Source organism: Microtus ochrogaster, chromosome 7, assembly GCF_000317375.1.
Source record: "Microtus ochrogaster isolate Prairie Vole_2 chromosome 7, MicOch1.0, whole genome shotgun sequence".
Taxonomy (NCBI): Eukaryota; Metazoa; Chordata; class Mammalia; order Rodentia; family Cricetidae; genus Microtus; species Microtus ochrogaster.
Window position 1 is genome coordinate 21,311,174 of NC_022014.1, and position 20,768 is coordinate 21,331,941.

At 50.2% G+C, this 20,768-nt stretch overlaps 1 protein-coding gene across 12 annotated transcripts in view; it reads right to left on the reverse strand.

Moving 5' to 3' along the window:
• The window catches only part of Myo18a (myosin XVIIIA), a 97,993-nt gene extending 80,460 nt beyond the window's left edge, over positions 1 to 17,533 (reverse strand). For 10 of the 12 annotated variants that reach the window (XM_005349487.3, XM_005349486.3, XM_026780295.1 and 7 more), the window contains exons 1-2: positions 17,440 to 17,532; positions 4,342 to 5,421 (exon numbers count right to left, since the gene is read on the reverse strand). In XM_005349487.3, coding sequence (XP_005349544.1) covers positions 4,342 to 5,340 — 999 coding nt within the window. In that variant the 5' untranslated portion in view covers positions 5,341 to 5,421; positions 17,440 to 17,532. Of the gene's footprint in view, positions 1 to 4,341; positions 5,422 to 17,439 lie in introns of all 12 variants that reach the window. The other 2 variants (XM_026780292.1, XM_026780290.1) reach the window with 1 other exon arrangement.
• Between the last annotated feature and the right edge of the window lie 3,235 nt (positions 17,534 to 20,768).

Here is a 20,768-nt window from a genome sequence, read left to right on the forward strand (position 1 = left end):
GGAGGTGGTGGAGGAGGAGGTGATGGAGGAGGAGGTGATGGAGGAGGAGGAGGTGGTGGTGGAGGAGGAGGTGGTGGTGGAGGTATTAGTGGCAGGGAGATGGTGGGATAGGGGTAGGAGTGAGGTGGTGGGGGTAGTGTGGGTGAGTGAAGTAGTGGGGGTGAGGGTGGAGGTGAGGTGGTGGGAGGGGATTGGTGGTGGTGGTGTGAGCAGGGAGGAGGGGGTAGGGGTGCGGGTGAGGTGGTAGGGTTGTAGGGTGGTAGGTGGTGGTGGTAGGGATGGTGATGGGGACACAGTGGTGGGGTGGGGGTAGGAGTGGGGGTGAGGTGGTGGAGTAATGGTAGTGATATGGTAATGGGGGCAGGGTGGTGGGGGTGGTGAGGGTGGTGAGGTGGGGGGTAGTGGTGATGATCACAGGAGCCAGCTCGCCTTCTACATAAACCCCTTCATCTTCTATAAAGACCCACAGAGGGCAGTGCCCAGGGCTAAGTTGCTGTCTCCAGCTCTGCCTTCCCAGAGATCCCCAGAAGAAAGTTGCTGGGTGTTGCTGCTTATCCAGTCTAACCCTGTCCTCTGGGAGGAGAGAACATGCACTTTTATGGAATCAAGGGTCACTTCCACTAAGGTGGCCTCTGCTGAAGGCCACTTTTCCTGGGGTCAGACTTGGCCACTTCCTCCTTCCCACCTTCCCAGCATTCTCAGCCTTCTGCAAAAGCAGCCACACCTCTCAGCTGCAGTTCAGCACCAGGGGCTGTGCTTCCTCAAGGTCATAGTTTTCTTAGTTAATCCCTGGTGCCCAGCACTGGGCCTGGCCCTTAATCAGACTTCTCTGTTTATTGGGGAATGAGTAAATGGCTCAGGAAAGTTTGGAAACTCGCAGAGCCCAAGCCTGGCTCTTCAGACAGATGTGCACTTAATGGATAGTTTACAGGACAGGTGGCAGTGGCATGGGAACCAGGCACTTCTTGCAGGCCTGCTGAATGATTTCTGTCATCAGACCCCAAGTTTCTCCACCACCCTGGTTCAGTCCTCACCGCCTTCAATGACACTCATGTAGTAGCTACAGGACAGATGAAAAGGATTCACAAATTCTGCCTACACCTTGTGCAAGGGAATCCCAAAGGTTGCCTCACCCTTGCGGCCTTCAAAACAGACCACAAAGAATACATGGCCTCCATCTGTATGGGGGAGAGAACAGATGGCTAGTCAACTCCCTCGGAGGCCCCTGGAGACAGGCAGCATGTGGACAGTTGATGGATGACCTGATGGACAGGGTGGCTGCCAGTAGCTGTCCCTACGGAGCTACTGTCATCAGTGTACCCCACACAGAGGCTTGAGGATGCGGGAAGACTCTTGGCATGGAAGTGAGGTTGCAACTAATGCCAAGACGATGAGCAGAAGTTGGAGCGCGAAGAAGAGAAGATAAGCTGAGGGCCCCAAGAGAGTTGGCGAGCCTGCGCACTCAGCTCCTGGGGTCTGTCTCCAGAAGCTGGGAATGCTGGGCTCGCCCTGCTCCTTTGCTTGTGCATGGGTCCTCACCACAACCCAACTGGGCAACGGTACAGAGATCCTTCCAGCCCCATGTGTCTTACGGTGCTGTTACATCGCTTCAGAAGTCGCATAGGCATGGGGTTCTCTATGGTGTCCTCTGTCTGATCTGTTAAGCTAACGGCTGGTGAAGATGGGCACCAGCTGGGCTTGTCCCATGGGGGTCAGAGCAAGCCAGACTTCAGGGATACCAGCTGTAAGGTGGATGCTACCAGCACCTTCCACGCTAAAGCATCCTCTTCCCTGGGGAGGGGGTAGCAGCGGCTAGCTGGGAAGGGAAAGTGACTGGGAAACCTGAGATACCGGCATGGTCCCTGAGCTACGATGACGAGTAAACATAGTGGCATCTGGGATGCCAGGCTCAGGGTCCCAGAGGCATGGCGGTGGTTTGACAGGGAGCTGGCAACAGTACTCTGGGGGATTCATGCTTGAACAAGAAAATTCCATCTGTTGAAAGCAGTACTGGCAGAGGAGAAGCTAGCCGAGCATGGCAGTATATTATGACCCTGGCTCTGCGATAACGTGCTTCCTTCTCACTGTCCCCTTTAGAGCAACGTGCCTGGAGCTCAGCGTAGCTAGGCGGCAACACAGAGAAGATGCTGTACAAGCATTTTGTCTGCATGTATATATATGCACCTCAGCATGCCTGGAGTCCCAGGAAACTAGAAGAGGGCTTCAGATCCCCTGGAACAGGAGTTATGTTTGATTGTAAGATACCGTGTGGATGCTGGGAACCAGACCTGTGTCTTCTGCATGAGCAACACATGCTTTTAACTGGCCAGTCATCTCTCTAGCTTCTTCTTTTCCTTAATTATTATTTCGTGTGTGTGTGTGTGTGTGTGTGTGTGTGTGTGTGTGAGTCAGGTATGCGTGTGGAGGTCGGAAGACATTTTTTAGAAGTTCTCTCCTGCTCTGGGACCTGAGAACCAAACTGAAGACTGTTAAGTTTGTATGTTAAGTACATCTACCTGTTGAGCCACCCAACCCTCAATGTGTATCTCTAGGAATAAGTCCAGGTTCCTCTCTGGATTCCACATAAGCATCTTCCTATCCACTAACCTCCTTTCTACAAAGCTGATTAACCCAACCAGTTCCAGTATAAAGGAAGGCCTGGAACCCAAGTCCACTGCATCTGCCTGGGTCTGACCTGCTACTGTCATCCTCCTCTGGGCCTAGCATGCTGCAAGCCTGAGCCAACATGCTCAGCATCCTACTCCCCCTCCCTGGGAGCCAGGCTCTGCTGCTTCCTCCCCACTTCCTCCCCTTCTGACTTTGGCACATCTGGCTAGTCACTTAGTGCTGGAAGGTCCCAGGTAGGTCATGCATCGCTCAGACTGCAGGGCATACTGGACGGTCCTAAAACACACAGCTGGACGGGAAACAGTGACTAAAGGTCACCTTGTCCTTCATATTCCATGTCCACACAGGACGTTCAAAATTCTTTCACTCTTCCTGCACCAAAAGACCCCTGAGGACAGAAGTCTTTTTTTTTTTTTTTTTTTTTTTTTTTTTTTTTTTGGTTTTTCGAGACAGGGTTTCTCTGTAGCTTTGGAGCCTGTCCTGGAACTCCCTTTGTAGACCAGGCTGGCCTTGAACTCACAGAGATCCAACTGCCTCTGTCTCCCGAGTGCTGGGATTACAGGCGTGCACCACCACAGCCCGGCTAGGACAGAAGTCTTGATGCTCCACGGAGAGCTGCCCATGTCTGCTATGAATCTCATGCCCTCCACTGGGTTTTGTCTCGGGAACAGTCAGGATGCAAACTGTCTCTGCAGTGTAGGTAACTCTAAACTACAGTCTTGGTTTACAGGTTCTTTCCGACCCAGCTCCTGCTAGCTCTTCTGCTGTTCTACGCCTCCCTCACTTGGGGTAAAAGGAAAGCCCTAGCAGACAGAAGTCATCTCCCCCCAGAACTGTAACCACGACAACACCCCAGATAGCCATGATTTTAAGTCACTTATATTGTTTTCACCTGAGATCTAAATAACATGGACTTCCTATACTCTCTCTCTCTTTCTTTCTTTCTTCCTTTCTTCCTTTCTTTCTTTCTTTCTTTCTTTCTTTCTTTCTTCTTTCTTTTTTTCTGAGGCAGGTTTCTCTGTGTAGCCTTGGCTGTCCTGGAACTTGCTCTGTAGACCAGGCTGGCCTTGAACTCACAGAGATCTGTCTCTGCCCCCTGAGTGTTGGGATTAAAGGTGTGCGCAGCCCATTGTTTTGCTGGACTTCCTATACTTGGATGCTCACACACTCTCAGGTCTGGAAGTGGCACCTGTTAGCCTCCAATTTAGGGCTCAGGAAATATGGTGCCCAGGCCCCTAAGCTATCTCTATATGATGAGGCTGAACACTTCCTCACCAACCACCCATGGCATCTCCCTCCTCCTGATTGTGCCAGGGAAGCAGTACCAGCTCAGGCAAAAGCTGACCTTTACGCAATGACCTTGAAAAGTCACAGGCTTAATTCAATCCTGTCACTCCAAAAGGGTACTGGAGGGAAACAGCAGACCAGGGGGCCCGGCTGAATTGCTGATGGCTTTGTCCCAGTGAACTTTTGGGGGACTGCCTTCAGTGTCTTGACAAAGCACAGGGAAGCAAAGCTGTGACTTTAATATTAGAGTACCTAGTATGGGGCCCCCTCTCCTGGGGTGGCACCTCCCTACTGGTCCAGCTTTCCATTTCATCACTTGCCAAGCTCTGCTCACAGTTCCTGGGTACCCTCAATCACCCACTTAAGTACACCAACGGGAGATGTACCCACTCCCTGCTCACCCCTGATACCCAGGGAAGCACTCACATCAGCCGGCTCCCTGCGGTGTCCTTCCCCAGTCCGCAGCCAGCTCCTGCTCAGCTCACTAAGCTCTGGGATGGGCTGTACCTTGAGCCGTACACTGTCCCCAGATTGCCGGATCATCTCCACAATTTCATCCCTGGACTTATTCTCCACATTCTGTCCGTTAATCTCCACCAGTCGATCTCCTGGCACTAGCCCCAAGGCCAGGTCCTTGGTGCCTGCACCTGGCTCAGCAAAGTGAACCACCCGTCGATAGGCCTGACCCTCAGGGGCCCGGTCCAGCATGGTTGTGCGCCGAAGTGAGAAGCCAAAGTCTCCTGTGGGTCTTCGTTGCAACTCCAGCTCCCGGAGAGCAGGAGGTGGCGGGGGCACCACAGCGGGGAGACGTAGGTCAGCTGGGAATCTTTTAGTCACCAGCTCAGGGACTCGAGACCGTGGTCCCGGTCGAGGGACGCCTAGGCCAGGATGTTGCATTAGCTGTCCCTCAAGCGTCCTCACCTCTACCTGAGGTGATGGGGCCGCAGAGTGCTCTGAGGGGGTGGAGGTCTCTGAAGCACTCTCATCCCGACTCCGTTGGGAGAAAGAAAAACGTTTGACAATCATCTGAGAGTTCTGCTTGGCCAGTGAGCCGAACTTGGCTGCACGCTGCAGCACAGAGCCCCGGAAGCTGCCTTCCTCACCCTTGAGGTCATCACTGGAGCTGGCTGTACTTAGGTGGCCTGAGTCCAGGATGATGCTGCCCCGATTGCTGTCAGAGTCAATGTCAGTCAGGTGCAGGTCAGAGCCGCTGGCCACCTTGATAGGGATGGGGTTGGAGATTTCCAGGCGCGTCTTGGATTCACGCTTGGAGGACCGGTTCAGGTTGAAGAAGCCACGGCGCATGCTCATCTCTTCGAGGCTCCGCAGTTCTGCGGCTGACATCCGCTCTTTTTTCTCCTTTTTCTCCTTCTTCTCCTTCCGCCCGCCATCTTTGTCCTTATCTTTCTTCATGAGGTTAAACATGGTGGGTGTGCTGTTTTTAGGGGGTGTACCCCCAGCGGATTACGGGTGGTTAACGCAGCGTCTTTGGACCCCACCTTGCAGCTGCAAGTAGAAATAGAGAAAAGCTATTCAGTCTTTTCCAGCTCAGACAGAAGCAGCTGATACTGATAAACCAATCACCCCTCATTGAGTGCTAATGATGTACCAGGCACTCTGATTTACATAATTTGATCTAACTTCACTCTTTAGACCAAAGTGAGGTGTTCCTGGAGAGACTTGACCTACGGAAAGTCCGATGGCAACCTGGAACCCAAATGAAGAACGGAACAGAAAAGGAAGCAGGAGGAACTCTGCAGCATCCCCTTCCCACAAGCAGGGGAACAATGGACTGAAGCAATGGACACCCCGTGTAACTAGGCTCCTTCCCATGCCTGGTATCCCCAGAGCAGCAGCCTTAGCCCCTGCCTCAAAGGCCTTGAAGGGTCCAACTTTTTTTTTTTTTTTTTTTTTTTTTTTTTTTTTTTTTTTTTTTGGTTTTTCGAGACAGGGTTTCTCTGTGGCTTTGGAGCCTGTCCTGAAACTAGCTCTGTAGACCAGGCTGGTCTCGAACTCACAGAGATCCGCCTGCCTCTGCCTCCCGAGTGCTGGGATTAAAGGCGTGCGCCACCATCACCCGGCCCGGGTCCAACTTTTTAAAACAATATTCATTTGTATGAGTGTCCTGCCTGCCTGCCTGCCTGCCTGCCTGCCTGCCTGCCTGCCTGCACCACATATGCCATAGAAGACTAGGAGGGTGTTGGATCCCTGGTTCTAGAGTTACAGACGGTGAACAGGCCATGTGGATGCTGGGAACCGAATCCAGGCCCTCTGCAAAAACAAGTGCTTTTAACCACTGAGCCATCTCTCCAGCACCTGGGACCAGGCATTACTTGATGTTCTCTTATCGGGAAATACACACACACACACACACACACACACACACACACACACACACTCCTTCCTATTCAACCCCCACAGCATTCCTGCAAACATCTTCATGTCTGCTTCACAAATGAGAAAAACGCACTTGGGAAGTTAAGGTTTTACTCATGAAATAAGTGTCTCTTCTAAGGCCCTGGATGCCCAAAGTAAAGCAAGGAGGGAAGGAAGGGGAAATCCCAGACTGTACACAGGATAGACAGTTGTGTGGTGGGGGTGGGGTGGGGTCGGCTAGATAAACAGGATCCTGAAAAATGCACATCCTTCCCTGCCTCCCCAACCAACACCTAAATATAGCCTAGGGAAGAAAGTTGTGGTGGCCCCAGAGAAAGGCCCAGCTCCAAGATGTGTGCACCTATGGTCCCAACCTACCCCCACTCTCATACATACCCAATTGGGGGCAGGCCTAAGAAAAACCTGGTGGGGGTGGAGCTCGGAGAGCGGTTCTTGTTCTAACCAGCAGGGAACACAAAATAGAAGTAGGCCATACCATCTAATTAGAAATCAACTGTAATTTTTCTCTCTCCATGCAAGCCTCCCCTCTGAATTCCAGACGGAGGATCTATGAACTTACCCCTCCAGTAATGGCCTATTGCCAGCCCCTGAACAGGCATTTCCTCTCTCTGCCCCACCCCCACAGCCAGGCAAAGACCTGCAGAAGCCCCATTCCATTGAGAGGAACCAACTCCCACCAACCAAGGTTCAATGCCCAGGAAGGCATCAAGACTAGGAACTCCCAAGGGCCCTGTGCACTGCCTAATTGCTTCCCCTCTGCAAATCACCCTGATCCTTGTGGTTCCTGGCAGATATTCCTTCTAAAGCAGTACTATCTATAAGAAATAAAAAAATTAATACATATATTATGTACATACATTTTTTTTCAATGTTTAAAAAGAAACAAGTGATGAGGATGGAGAAATGGCTCAGCAGTTAAGAGCACTGGCTGCTTTTCCGGAGGACCTGGGTTTGATCCCAGTACAACATGACAGTCCACAACCAACTCCAGTTCCAGGAGACCCAATGGCCATTTCTGGTCTCCACGGGCACCAGGCACATATGTGGTGTGCACACATACATGCAAACAAAACACTCACACACATAACATAAATAACAACAAGAAAGAAATAGGTGAATTTAGGCAGGGTGACACACACCTATAATTCTAACTACATGGAATTTTAAATTTGAGGCAAATTTGGACAGGAAATAGAAACCTTGTTTCAAAAACAAACTAAATAAACTTAAGTTTGATAATATATTTTACTTGATATAATATATCCAAATTATTGTCATCTCAACATTTAATCTTCATAAAACATTGAGATATTTAATATTCAATTTCCCATATTTAGTTCTGTTCTGGTCTTAAATAAGTAAGTAAACCAGGCAATGGTGGGGCACGCCTTTAATCCCAGCACTCAGGAGGCAGAGGCAGGTGGATCTCCGTGTGTTCGAGGCCAGCCTGGTCTACAGAGCTAGTTCCAGGCCAGCCAAGGCAACACAGAGAAACCCTGTCTCGAAAAAACAAAAATAAATATATAAATAAATAGGTAAATTCCTGTATGGGATTTACATTTAGAGCACAATTCAATTCAGACAGACTACACTTCAGATATTGAGTCCAGGGCTGCTGGAGGGACCTGTACAACTCTAGAGAACTCTAGCAATAGAATGTATCCTGGCTATAAGGTATAAGCAGGCTTAGCAAACTATGAGGAAAAGCCAGTAAGAAGCACCCCTCCACGGCCTCTGCCTTGTGTTCCTGCCCTGACTTCCCTTCAGGATGAACTGTGAAAACCCTTTCCTCCCCAAACTGCTTCCGGTCATGGTGTTTATCGTGTCAAAAGCAGGCAAACTAGGACAGAATGTATTCACAGGGTAAGAAATCTGGTCTGGTCCCTAACTCCTTACAGCTATTATAGTAAGAACCCATTTCTCTCTCTGACTGCAGTTTCTGTGTGTGTGCACTGGTGGTTGTGTGGTTATCCATGTGCATATGGAAACCAGAGGTCAACAAACTCAGGCAGGGTCTTTCACTAGCCTGGAGCTCTGAGCAGGCTACTGAATCCCAGGGACCCACCTGCTCCCAGCACTAGGTTCCAGCCTGTACCACATTCATGCCCCACTCACTTGCTTTTTGTTTGTTTTGGTTTTGTTTGGTTGGTTGGTTGGTTTTGGTTTTTCAAGACAGGGTTTCCCTGTGTAGCAGTCCTAGCTGTCCTGGAACTAGCTCTTGTAGACCAGGCTGGCCTTGAACTCACCAGTGATTCACCTGCCTCTGCCCCCAATGCTGGGATTAAAGGTGTGCGCCTCCACTGCCCAGCTTGTTTGTTTGTTTTTTTAGCCTAAGTCCTGGGGAAGGAACTCAGGACTTTGTGTGTACAAGGCAAGTCCTTTACCCACTAAGCTATTGCTCCAGCTCTTCTGGCCTCAGTTTCTCCTTGGTAAACTAAAATTTTTGCTCCTAAGTGTTCCAGTGAACAGTACCAATCAGGAGCAGTTGTGGTCAGCTGGCTCTGGACTCAGGGCAGTGGGAGTGAGGGACAGCTGGCCCTGTCTGAGGGAATATCTCCTCCCAGTGCTGATGGAACAAGGCACAGATCCGTCCTGTGCCAGGCTATGGGGTCTCTGGCTGGTCACCACTCACACTGCCCTAGAGGACTAAGGACGGCTCCAGGATACCTGGAGAAGAAAATGAAAACAAATGGAAAACTCTTGGAGACTTAAGAGGGGACAAAGAAGGGGGTCTTAGCCACTGCCCAACCCATAGAAAACCCAACTGTCAACCATGTTGTCCTTACCCAATCCTGGCTTTGCTGAAGGTTAGATAGCTGAGTACCATCAACGGAAAGCAGCCCCAAGATTCTAGAATCTTTGAGCTAGAAAAGTCCCTTCGAAGTTATCTCATGCAAACCCCTCTCTCATGGCTAGTTTGTCCCTCACTGTCACTGCAACAGCAAGACCAGACAGCACCACAGGGACAGCTCTGACTAAAACTGCTAAGGATCTTGTATCTAGGCCTGGATTTGCCACAGATCTCCAGGGGACCTTGAGCCTGTCACTTCACTCAAGGTTGAACTCAATGATCTAACCCTCTTCCAGCTTTAAAATTCCAAGAGTACAAGTCTCTTGTGGACACAAGTTAGCTATTAACTTTCAGTCAAAGACACTCCTCTCATTACAAGCCCAGGGCCTTGGAGGCTGCACCGTGAGTCACTTACCGCTCCTGTCCTGCTGCTACTACCTGCACAGCTCACAAGGCGCCCCATGTGGTTGGGCCTGGCTGTGGGGCAAGTCTCCCCTGAGCCACGTGTGTGTCTACCACTACTGGCCTGCCTCCACAGAGCCTCTCTCCAGAACCAAATCTGCAATGCAGTTGCAGAGGCCGCTGTATGCCTCAGCCTTGCTCACCAATCTTCTTACCAGCGGCCCCTGTCCTCAGAGGAAAACCTCCAGCAGCTCTGAAACCACCACCTCCCAGATCCTCATCTTTGTGGCAGGTCTCCTGCCCAGCCCCTTCCTCTCTTGCTCTCTCCCTTCCTTCGGTGACTTTAGCCTTGTAATCATCCTGACTTCTGTCTCTAACTCTCCTGACCAGGAAGCTTTCCCTAATTTTGACTGGAGGAAAGGTAAGTATGTCCCTAAGTTATCTTGACCCTCCTGTCTCGAAGAATAATCTGTCGATTCAGCTGCTTTATCATTTTAGGAAAGTGAGCCTCTTTTTTGCTTTGTTTCTGGTTCCCTCCCCCTGTCTCGCCCCTCCCCCACACACTGGTTTTCTCTGTCCCTAGCTGGCCTTGAACTCCCAGAGATCCACCTGCCTCTGCCTCCAGATTGCTGAGATTAAAGACGTGCCTAAACAACCCAGTTTAGGACAGTGAGCCTCTTGAAGGCAAGGACACCCAACTCAAAGATGCCCCCATCAGCCCAAAGCACACGAATAAATAGTTTACATGTCCACAAAATACACTGCTACTCCTGCAGTAAGAATGACTCTCGGAACCATAGAAACAAGAGCGAAAGGAACTATTGACAAAAGCATACACGTTAATACAATTCTGTTTGGATGGGGTTTCTCTGAGTAACAGCCCTGGCTATCCTGGAACTCACACTATAGACCAAACAGGCCTCGAACTCAGAAATCTGCCTGCCTCTGCCTCCCGAGTGCTGGGATTAAAGGTGTAAAGTGTAAACTACCAAAGCCTGGCTTTAGATCTTTGTATAAAGACGGTAAAGCCCAAAGGTGTGAGGGTGGGCCAATGAGCACATGGCCAGATGAGGCTGCTGGAGTCCACAGCCCCCATAACTACTGCTAAGAACAGACAGGAAATTCACGGATGCAGACACACAAAAGGCCAGCTTCCGTGACAGACACAGACTTGTGATACGAACACGTGGTATTTTTCACTTAGTAGTTTAATAAAAAACTTCAAGAGCAATATCACCTAGGGCATGGGAAACACTCTCATATATGCTGATCAAAGTACACACTGATGTGATTTCTTAAAAAAAAAAAGACTTTTAATTGCATTGATTTATTCTAGGGGTGGGGGCAGATATGCACAGGGGGAGGTCAAAGGACAACTTGTAGAAGTCAGTTCTCTCTTTTCAGGCTCAGGGGATCAAACTCAGAACTCAGGTTAAAAGTCTCGGTGGCAATGCCTTTACCTGCTGAGTCACCTCACCGGCCCCATAAATTCTTTCTTTTGAGTATCAAAAAGGCCTGGTCACTTTTATTATAAAAATAGGAACTGCTATGCCAGCCCAGCAGTAATGATGAAAGCCTTTAATCCCAGCACTTGGAGGCAGGGGCAGGCAGATTTCTGAGTTTGAGGACAGTTTGGTCTATAGAGCAAGTTCCAGGACAACCAGGGCAACACAGAGAAATCCTGTCTGGGGGTGGGGGGATGGGGGAACAGGAACTGCTTCACGAACTTGTTTGTGATCCTTGCCAGGCACCATGCTAATCCCTGGATTATTCAATTTTAGTATACACACTGTGGGAGTGAGCCCTGGCATAATTCTCTAGTAGAGCAAGCAGGTGGTTCTTATGAAATTACCTATATACATTCCTTTAGAACAGTTCAATTATCTTAAAATTTTATGTGTATATGTGTGTGTGTCTACTTGAGTAACACCATGTGTGTGTAGGTACATGAAAAAGCCAGAAAAGGGTGTCCAGTCCCTTGGAGTTGTTGTTACAAGTGGTTGTAAATCCAGGCCCTGGTAGCAAACAAATGTCTTTGAAGGTGAATCTTTTTTTTTTTTTTTTTGGTTTTTCGAGCCAGGGTTTCTCTGTGGCTTTGGAGCCTGTCCTGGAACTAGCTCTGTAGACCAGGCTGGTCTCGAACTCACAGAGATCCGCCTGTCTCTGCCTCCTGAGTGCTGGGATTAAAGGGGGATTAAAGGCCTGTGCCACCAGCGCCCGGCTTGAAGGTGAATCTTTGTGAGTTCAAGGTCAGTATGGTCTACTAGCGAGTTCCAGGAGTGCCAGGGTTACACAGAGAAACCCTGTCTTGAAAAACCAAAAAAGAAAACAACAACAAAGTTGTTATGAGCTGTACAGAACTGAATTTGGGTCCTCTGGAGGAGAAGCAAGTGCTCTTAACCACAGTGCATCTCCCCAGGCCCTGCCTGATCAATTCTACTTGTGGGTCGTCTATAGGTGGTCCACACAATAAACATAACTAATCTTTTGTGGCTTTATTTATAATGGCAAATCTATAAACATGAATTGCAGAACTAGAGGAACTGCTAAATTATAAAATAACCAGGAAGTTATTAAAAAAAATGAGGTAGAGGCTGTGGGTATGATTCAGCGTTAGGGAGTTTGTCTTGCATGTACAAGGCTAGAGGTTCAATTCTCCAGACTGAAAAAAAAAGGAGGGGGTACATTTGTGTATACTGACTGGAAAAATTCCATAGTGTTAAATACGAAGAGCAAGTTATTGGACAGTATATACTGATTTCTTTTTTTAATGTGCACAAGTGTTCTGTTTGTATGTACTTACAGGGGCAGCTTGCAAGTCTGGTGCTTTCAGAAGCAGCAAGAGGGCACTGAGTACCTTAGAACTGATTACAGAAGGTGTGAGCCACCATGAGAGTGCTCTGGAAGAGCTGAGGTGTCTCCCTAGGCCCATGTTGCTAAATTTTTTCCTTGTTTTGTTTTTGGAGACAGGGTTCCTCTGTCTAACAGCCCTGACTGTCCTGGAACTCACTCTGTAGACCAGGTTGGCCTTGAACTCACAGAGATCCTCCTGCTCTGCCTCCAAAGTTCTCAGATTAAAGGTGTGCGTCACAACCACTCAGCTGCTATTTTTTTTTAATGTATGTATGTATGTGTATGTGAATGTACACGTGTATAGTACATATTTTATTTGCATGTTCAAGGGGGGAAATGTATGCTTTGAAGAGATACAGATTTTAGAACAGCTAAAAAAACAGATTTGTGGTATATATGTGCGTGTATGCGTACACACTTTTAATTTTTATTACATTTTATTCATTTATCTGTGTATATGCGCTTATGTACCACAGCACCACTGCAGACATAAAAGGTCAACTTGTGAGAGATCTCTCCTTCTATCTACCATGAAGTTCCCAGGAATTGAACTCAGATCGTCAGCAAGTACCTTTACCAGCTGAGGCATTTTTCTGGCCCATGGTATAATTTTTTACAATGTGAATATTCAGCTGGTAGGTGCATGTGTGTCTGAGTGAGGGCGGGGGAACTGAGTGGAATAGGATTTTTTTTTAATGTTTTCTTTATTATTATGTATATAGTATTCTGCCTGCAATCATGCCTTCAGGCCAGAAGAGGGCACCAGATCTCATTACAGATGGTTGTGAGCCACCATGTGGTTGCTGGGAATTGAACTCAGGACCTTTTTAGAAGAGGAGGCAGTGCTCTTAACCACTGAGCCATCTCTCCAGCCCCTGTGGAATAGGATTTTGAGCAATGTTTCTGCATGCTTTATTTTCTACAGAAAACATAAAAATACATATGTTAACTTATATTTTGATGTAGCATTTAACTTTCTCTCTACCCATCCATGTAACAAGCCTTTAAAAGTTCTCAGAGCTGGCCGAATAGCTCAGCAGTAAAGGGTTTGACTGACACCTGTGACAGGCCTGGGTTTGAATGGCCAGCACTGCACCAAAAACAAAACAAAAGGTCTGACTCTAGAGTCGGAGATGGGAAGGGTGACCATTTCACAAAATGAAAAAGGGATTCTTGTAATCTAGTGAGTGAGCAATCTCCTGGCATCAAAGCTGTAAACAGCATTTGCCATGGTCAGTATAAGGCTTGCCTTCTTGTCTTCAAAACTTTCAAGTGGTGTTCTGTGGCTTTAGGACAGAATTAAACGGACCATCCTGCCGCGGGCAAAGCAGAAACCCCAGGAAATGGAAACTCCTATACTATAGCATTAGTGTCCCCAAACGGAGGCCCTAACTAGGCTGCTGTGGATGGATCCTTAGGTCAGTTCCCCGACCCTACCCCACCCCACACTCATAAATAAATACAAAGGAAATGCCTTTCCCGAGGGGACCGGCCTCTCTCCCTTGGCCTCTGACCTCCGGAGCCATGGTTCCCTCCAGCCGAGGTCCCTCTACCCCAGGCCGGCCTGCGACAGTGCAGCGCCATGCAGGGTCGAGCAGGTTGACCTGGCCCGCGCCCGCCGCTTCTGTTGAGCTCCGCAGTGCCGCGTGACTCACTACCAGGTCACACGGAGCTTATCTGGCTCCAGGTGTGCACGCTTCTCACATGACATCAGCCGGCCCGCCCAGAGCAGCCCAGTAGCCCCGTGCCCCTCGGCGTTTCCTCGCCAGCCAGCCCGCAGAGCAAGCGACAGCATCTGCAGTCAGGCACCTCCTGCTGCTGCGGAACCCACTCCCACAACAAGCAGCAAGCTGCGGAGGCCCGGGAGGACCAGGGCGGGAGAATGCCCGAGGCCCAGCCCCCCTCCAAGTGTCACCTCAGCCTCCAGTGCCTCCAGTCCGCAGCCCAATCCTGCCCACCCCTCCGCAGGTCACCCACCCCTTCTGCGTGACCTTGAGCAAGTGGCACCTCCTCTTCAGCCTCGGGTCTTCCAACCGTAAAATCTTTAAGGGTCTGACTGCACAGACTTGCCCCAAACCTCTGCTTGAGAGAAATTCTGCTGTACTGCTGTACTACAAGATACAGGTTCGAATCCTTCTGTCTCAGACCTTGCCATGTGACCTTGAACCCGACACTATCTCTCTGAACAGAGAATTTATAAATATATAAATTTGACTATATATGTATATATGTGTGTATATAATAAACACACACACATAGCAAAAGATGATAAAGTACCTGGCAAAAAGAGAAACCCATCGTTGAGCCCTGTAAAAGCCTCTGTCTACAACACAAAACCCCTGTTTGTCTAAACAGAAATGTCAAGGGAATGCAGATCATTTACAAGGCACAATTCCTACCTCCACAAAGGGGAGGAAGATGAAGAAGTGGGGGGGACTAGAGAGTCACCACCCACTCCTGCCATTCTAGCTCCAAACTCTACTGCTCTGCAGCCTCTAATTCTGGCTACCCCAGAAAATAGTTTAAAAAAAAAATAGACCTCAGAAGAGCTGGGGTGGGGAAAGCAGACGATGACTGGGGTAGGATGAGGCGTAGAGATCTTAAAGCAGCCAGGACCTAACCCAAAGCACAACTTTAAACTTCATTCCTGAGTGCTGGGAGGACCTGTCAGTCAGAACACACAGTGGCTCCCCAGCCCTTCAGTTTTACCCTCCAGACCAGGACTCACGTAAAAGCTCTGCTTCCAGTCTGCGGTGCCCACTCCGGAGGCTAGAGGCAGAGCTGTGGTTTCACCCAGCAAGAACAGCCCTGCTGCCCCGAAATCCTTTGCCACACTTAGACTGGATGAAGACTTCCGGAGTCCCAACTCCCTGCTCCACCCCAGCAGGGTGGATTCCCTTTTCACGGAAAGCCCAGTCCTGCCCCACCCAGTGCACCTACAGATACCTGCTTCGGGGGAGTCTTAGACTTTTCGGGTCCCATTTTTGAAGACACATGCCCCCTTCAGGGAGCGGCCTCCAGCAAAGTCACTGAAAGGGATCTATCTGGGTAATAAGCCCAGACAGCACTGGAGTTAGGAAGGGCACCGTCCCTGTGATGACGGCTTCTGAGGAAGAAGCCTTCAGACACACAACCTGGGACCTGAGCCAGGCCAGGAGAGAGCAAACAAACAAGATACTCAGATACCAAGTATCCAGCAGTCAACTATCCAAAGTCCAAGCTCTCAAAGGAAGTATCCATAGCCTGTGACCTTCCTACTCAGTCCCTCCTCCCCGGGCGGGCTACAACCCTTCCTCAGTGCCCTCAGCCCGCAACACAACAGCTCACCCCATTGTTTTCCTGGAATTGAGGCTCCACTCCCAGTATCCTTAATACCCAATAGCCAAGCACACCTCCACCCAAGGCTATATATAACCAACCAAGTCTCGTCCAGCAACCAGGAAGATGCTTCCTGGAAAACCTCCTTACAAAAGGACTGAGGGGAAGCTGAGGAGGTTGCAGGCCTTTGGAAACGACCCAACAAGGCCTGTCAGGAAGCCGGAGACATCAGGAGGGCAACTTTCAATATTCCCAAATAGAAAGTAGCCCCAGAACCAGAAAGGGTGGGTGCACAGTTTAGCCAAGCCTATTGCCATGGCAACAGGACACCAACCTGCTCAAGAAAAAAGCTCCAGATTTGGTGAGCATAAGCCAAGGCAGCCAGAATTCATCATCCTGCTAGAGGGGCCCCTCGCTTAGCCCTGCAGCGAACTTCACCTTCTTTCCAATATGACCCCACTGCATTCGCTCAACTACCGCGGGGCGTTTTCAGGGGCGCCTCAGCCACAGATAAGTCCGGGACACAGAGAGGCACAGTCGACCTCTGCAAACAAGCCCAGTGCATTAGTGAGATGAAGGGAGACAGATCCTAATTCTATTAACTGGAGGACTACCTGAAGGCAGGAAGGCCCCACAGGGCAGCCCCCTCCAGGAAATGCTTCCTTGGCCTCTCCACCACACACCAGGAGGCTGACAAACACACGCCTTGCTGGATAAAAGACCAGGCAAAATGAGTACAGAAACAAGTTGGCTGTCCTCCCCTTCCCACCTCCAGCCACCCTGAGCTCCTTCTGGCGGCAGTCTTTCCAACTAATCAGTAGGACACATGTGCCTTGCCACAGGGCGACACCCCCACAACAATGCCCCAACCAGTGGTGTGTGCCGGCAGGCCTTATCTCTTCTAGGAGTGTGACCCCCACTCCTTGGGTCATGCTGGGTACCAACGAGTGCGCCTCCAGCACAGGGAAGGGCGGGGGCACCTGACCCTGCCACCTCCCCTTCCATTGGCGAAACAACTGGCATGGCAGGTTCGCAGGGCGGGGCATCGGTGCTCTCTCCCAAAGGCCTGGGGCAGGCTGCCCTACCTTCCCACACACACCCCACCCCTTGCAGGGAAAGGTGAAGTGGGCAACCAGTTAAGCGGGACAGCCAACACTGCTGATCCCCCTAGCCTGACATTGGCCCACCCGCCCCCATCATCTGTCCCAAGAGGAGGGGGCCCAGGAAGCGGGGTCTCCATTGTTTTGCCAGCTGTCTAGCAGCTGCTCTTTTGAGAGGAGCCCGCTGTCCGCCTGGCAGTGAAAGGGTGAAGGCCGCTGGCAGGGATAAAGGACTCGGCGGAGGTGCTCGCCTTCCTCGCTGTCTTACTCAGTGCCTCACCCGCTCGGTTCATTTGGGGTCTTGGGCCTAGCCCAGAGATGCCCCCCGACCCAGTTCCGAGGCTGCAGCCCCCAACCCACAGCTCAGGGCCACCTGGGTCCTCTAAACCTTCAGTCCCTCCCCAGCCAAAGGCCACCCTATTCTGCCTCCGGCATCCAGCCTGCCAGCCCGGGCCCCGCGCTTTCCCTGCCCGCCGCTCCCGATCGGCCCCCATCCGGGCTGTCCAGCCCCGCGGCGCCGCCAGGGACAGAGCCTAGAGTCCGGGCCGCCGCTTCCAAGGGACAGGGGAGGAGCAGGAGCCCGCGGGCCCCGCCGGCCGGCCCGAGCCCACCGCGCTACCCTCCAGGGCCCGGCTCACCCCCGCGGGACTGCCCCGTACTCACCGGCCGCCGGAGCCCGCCCGGCAGGCAGCAGGAGCGGAGAAGCGGCATCCAGCGGCCCCGGCCGGGTCCCGGCTGGAGCGCAGCACGGCGCAGCGCAGCGCCGCCCCCCGCGCCCGCGCGAGTCCAGCGGACGGAAGGGCGCCCCCTGCTGGAGGCTGACCGGATAGACACCCACTGGCCTAATGCCGGGGCGAGCTGCCAGACTTGAGCCAAGGGGGCTCCCGGCGCTGCCCAGAGGTGATCCTCGCTGGACTCCGAAACCCTAGAGGCCGTGTCCGAGAGGTCTTGCCTGGAGATTTTGTCCGCTCTAAATGCTGGAGACTGCGGGCATATCTGAAGATGCTGAGCTACACTGTCCAGGGAAGACACCAGAGGGACGTGCTAAATGTTTGGAAGTTCTACCCAAGGCAGGCACTGGACATTCATGGACTTGGTCAGAATAGAACTGTTCAAAGGTTTTAATTGAGTCTTGGTACTGCCGCTTCCCAGAGTGGCTCTGCAGAGGTATACCAAAGTCCCTTCTGAATGGTGCCAACTGGCTAAATCCAAGGGGCGCTTCCAAAGCTCCACCCCACAACAGGCTCTCAATAGCTCAGTCTGAGAACGCCCTTGAGGCTCTAAGAGGTCTAATACCCGCGAGGCCCCAAATCCAGAGCCAGCATGGGAAAGGAGAGGAACGACAAGCTCAAACACCAAATGGTGGCGGTGACACAACTACTGTGAAAGACGGTTTATTTAGTTTAACTAATTTATTCACTTTGTCTTTTCGATACAGGTTTCTTTGTGTAGCCCTGGCTCTCCTGGAACTCTCTCTGTAGACCAGGCTGGCCTTGAACTCGGAGATTCACCTGCCTCTGCCTCCAGAATGCTGGGATGAAAGGTGTGCGCCACCACACCTGTCTCTCAAAGACAGTTTCTCACAAAATTTAACCTCTTCTTGATATTTACCCAAATTAATTGAAATTATGTACACACAAAAACCTGCATGACTTTCTAACAGCGTCCTTCATAATCGCCAAGACACAGAAGTGAGCAATATCTCTTCAGCTGGTGGCTAAGTCGATAAGGGTATAGAATATCTAGACAATGAAACTCAGAGTCAAACGGAAATGAGCAACCAAGCCACGGAAAGATGCAGAGGAGCCCTTATTACAGATTTCTAGGTGAAAGAAGGCAACTGGAAAAGGCTCCGTACTCTGTGATCCCAATTCTATGTTGTCCTGGGAAAGGCAGAGCTAGTGAGGTTCCTCTAGAGGTGATGGAGCTAGGGCGGAGAGATGGACAGAAGGGCAGAGCCCCGGGATTTTTAAAGGGTGGTAATACTATTCTGTACGACATTACACTGGTGAACACATGTCACAATACAGTTTTGGATATCCATAGATTGTATGTCACCTCTGATGAACTTCAGCTGGTGTGCCGGATAGTTTTATGTCAACTTGACAAAGGCTAAAGGCATCTGAGAGGAGGGACCCTCAATTGAGACAATGTCTCCATAAGATCCGCTACAGGCAAGCCAGCAGGGCATTTCTTCATTAGTGGTTGATGGGTAGGGCCCAGCCCATTGTGGATGGGGCCATCCCTGGGCTGGTGGTCCTGGATGCCATAAGAAAGCTGGCTGAGCAAGTCATGGGCACATCAGTTCCTGCCTCCTGTTTGAGTTCCTATCCTGAGTTCTTTGGATGATGAACAGTGATGTGGAAGTGCAAGCAAAAATAACCCTTTCCTCCCCAATTTGCTTTTGGTTATGGTGTTTCATCACAGCAGTACAAACCCTAAGATATCTGGGAATCTGGGCAGCGGTGGTGCACACCTTTAATCCCAGCACTTGGGAGGCAGAAGCAGGTGGATCTCTGAGTTTGAGGCCAGCTTGGTCTACAGAACAAATTCCATGACAGCCAGGGCCACACAGAGACACTGTGTCTTGGAAAAAACATAGACAACAACAAAAATCCTCTCTGTACTTTCCACTCAGTTTTGCCATAAATGTCAAACCGAGTGTTGTTTGTTTGGATTTGTGTTTGATTGAATTTTTGGTTTTGGTTTGAGACAGGGTCTCAGTATGCAGTTCTGGCTGACCTGGAACTTTCTATGTAGACCAGCTTGACCTCGAACTCACAGAGACCTGCTGTTTCTGCCTCCTGAGTTCTGGGTTAAAGGTGTGCACCACCACTTTGTCTTTGCTATAAATGAAAGTAAAAGTAAAACCTCCCCCCCCCCGCATGGGGCATGGCCCATAAAATAATGCAAGGGCCAGTTCTTTAATAATTGTTCTTGACACACGGATTTGTGTAACTTGGGCTGGCCTTGAACTTCTGATCTTCCTGCCTGTGCCTCCCAAATGCTGGATTGCTCAATGGGTCACCATGTCATTTTATGTGAGACTAGGATGAGATCACACCCAGAATTTTGTGCATGCTAAGAACTGGGCTATACTCCAACTTTGTTCTTTTGTTTTGTTTGTTTTTGTGACAGGGTCTTGTTCTATAACTCTGACTGATCTGCAGCTCACTATGTAGCCCAGGCTCCTCCCTAAGCCTCTAAAGTACTGAGATTACAGATGTAGCCCGTACCCATTTTGTTTTGTTTTGTTTTTTTAAGATTTATTTAATGCTGGGCAGTGGTGGTGCATACCTTTAATCCCAGCACTTCAGAGGCAGGAGTATCTCTGTGGGTTCGAAGCCAACCTGGTCTACAGAGTGAGTTCCAGGACAACCAGGGCTACACAAAAACCCTGTCTCAAAAAAACAAAACAAAAATTTTGTATTTATTTATTTATTATGCATATAGTATTCTGACTGCGTGGATGCCTACATGCCAGAAAGGGCACCAGATCTCATTATAGATGGTTGGGAGCCATCATATGGTTGCTGGGAATTGTACTCAGGACCTCTGGAAGAGTAGACAATGCTCTTAAATAACCTCTGAACCATCTCTTCAGTCCCCCCCCCCCATCTTGTTTTTTAGAGACTTTTTCTAAACTCCTAAGGTAATCTGACTTTGGTAGGCCAACTGAGAAACAAGAAAGGTTATTAAAAACCCGTTCCCTCAGTTGATCTCTCAGTATGGGTCAGACCACGCTGACTCCTCCATAGAACTGTCTCATTTAATCTCCACCATTGCCCTGTTAGCAAGTTGTTATTATTATTTCTATCTTCCAGATTAGAAACCAGGCTTTAGAAAGCCAAGGCCCCCCCTCCCACACCCCATACACACACAAGGTGCTTGCTCAGAACTGCTTAGATAAACTGTATCCTGGAAGTTTTCAGTGACTAGCAGCTGGGCTTTGGGGCCACATGGAGAGGATCCTGGACTCTACCAGCTGCCAG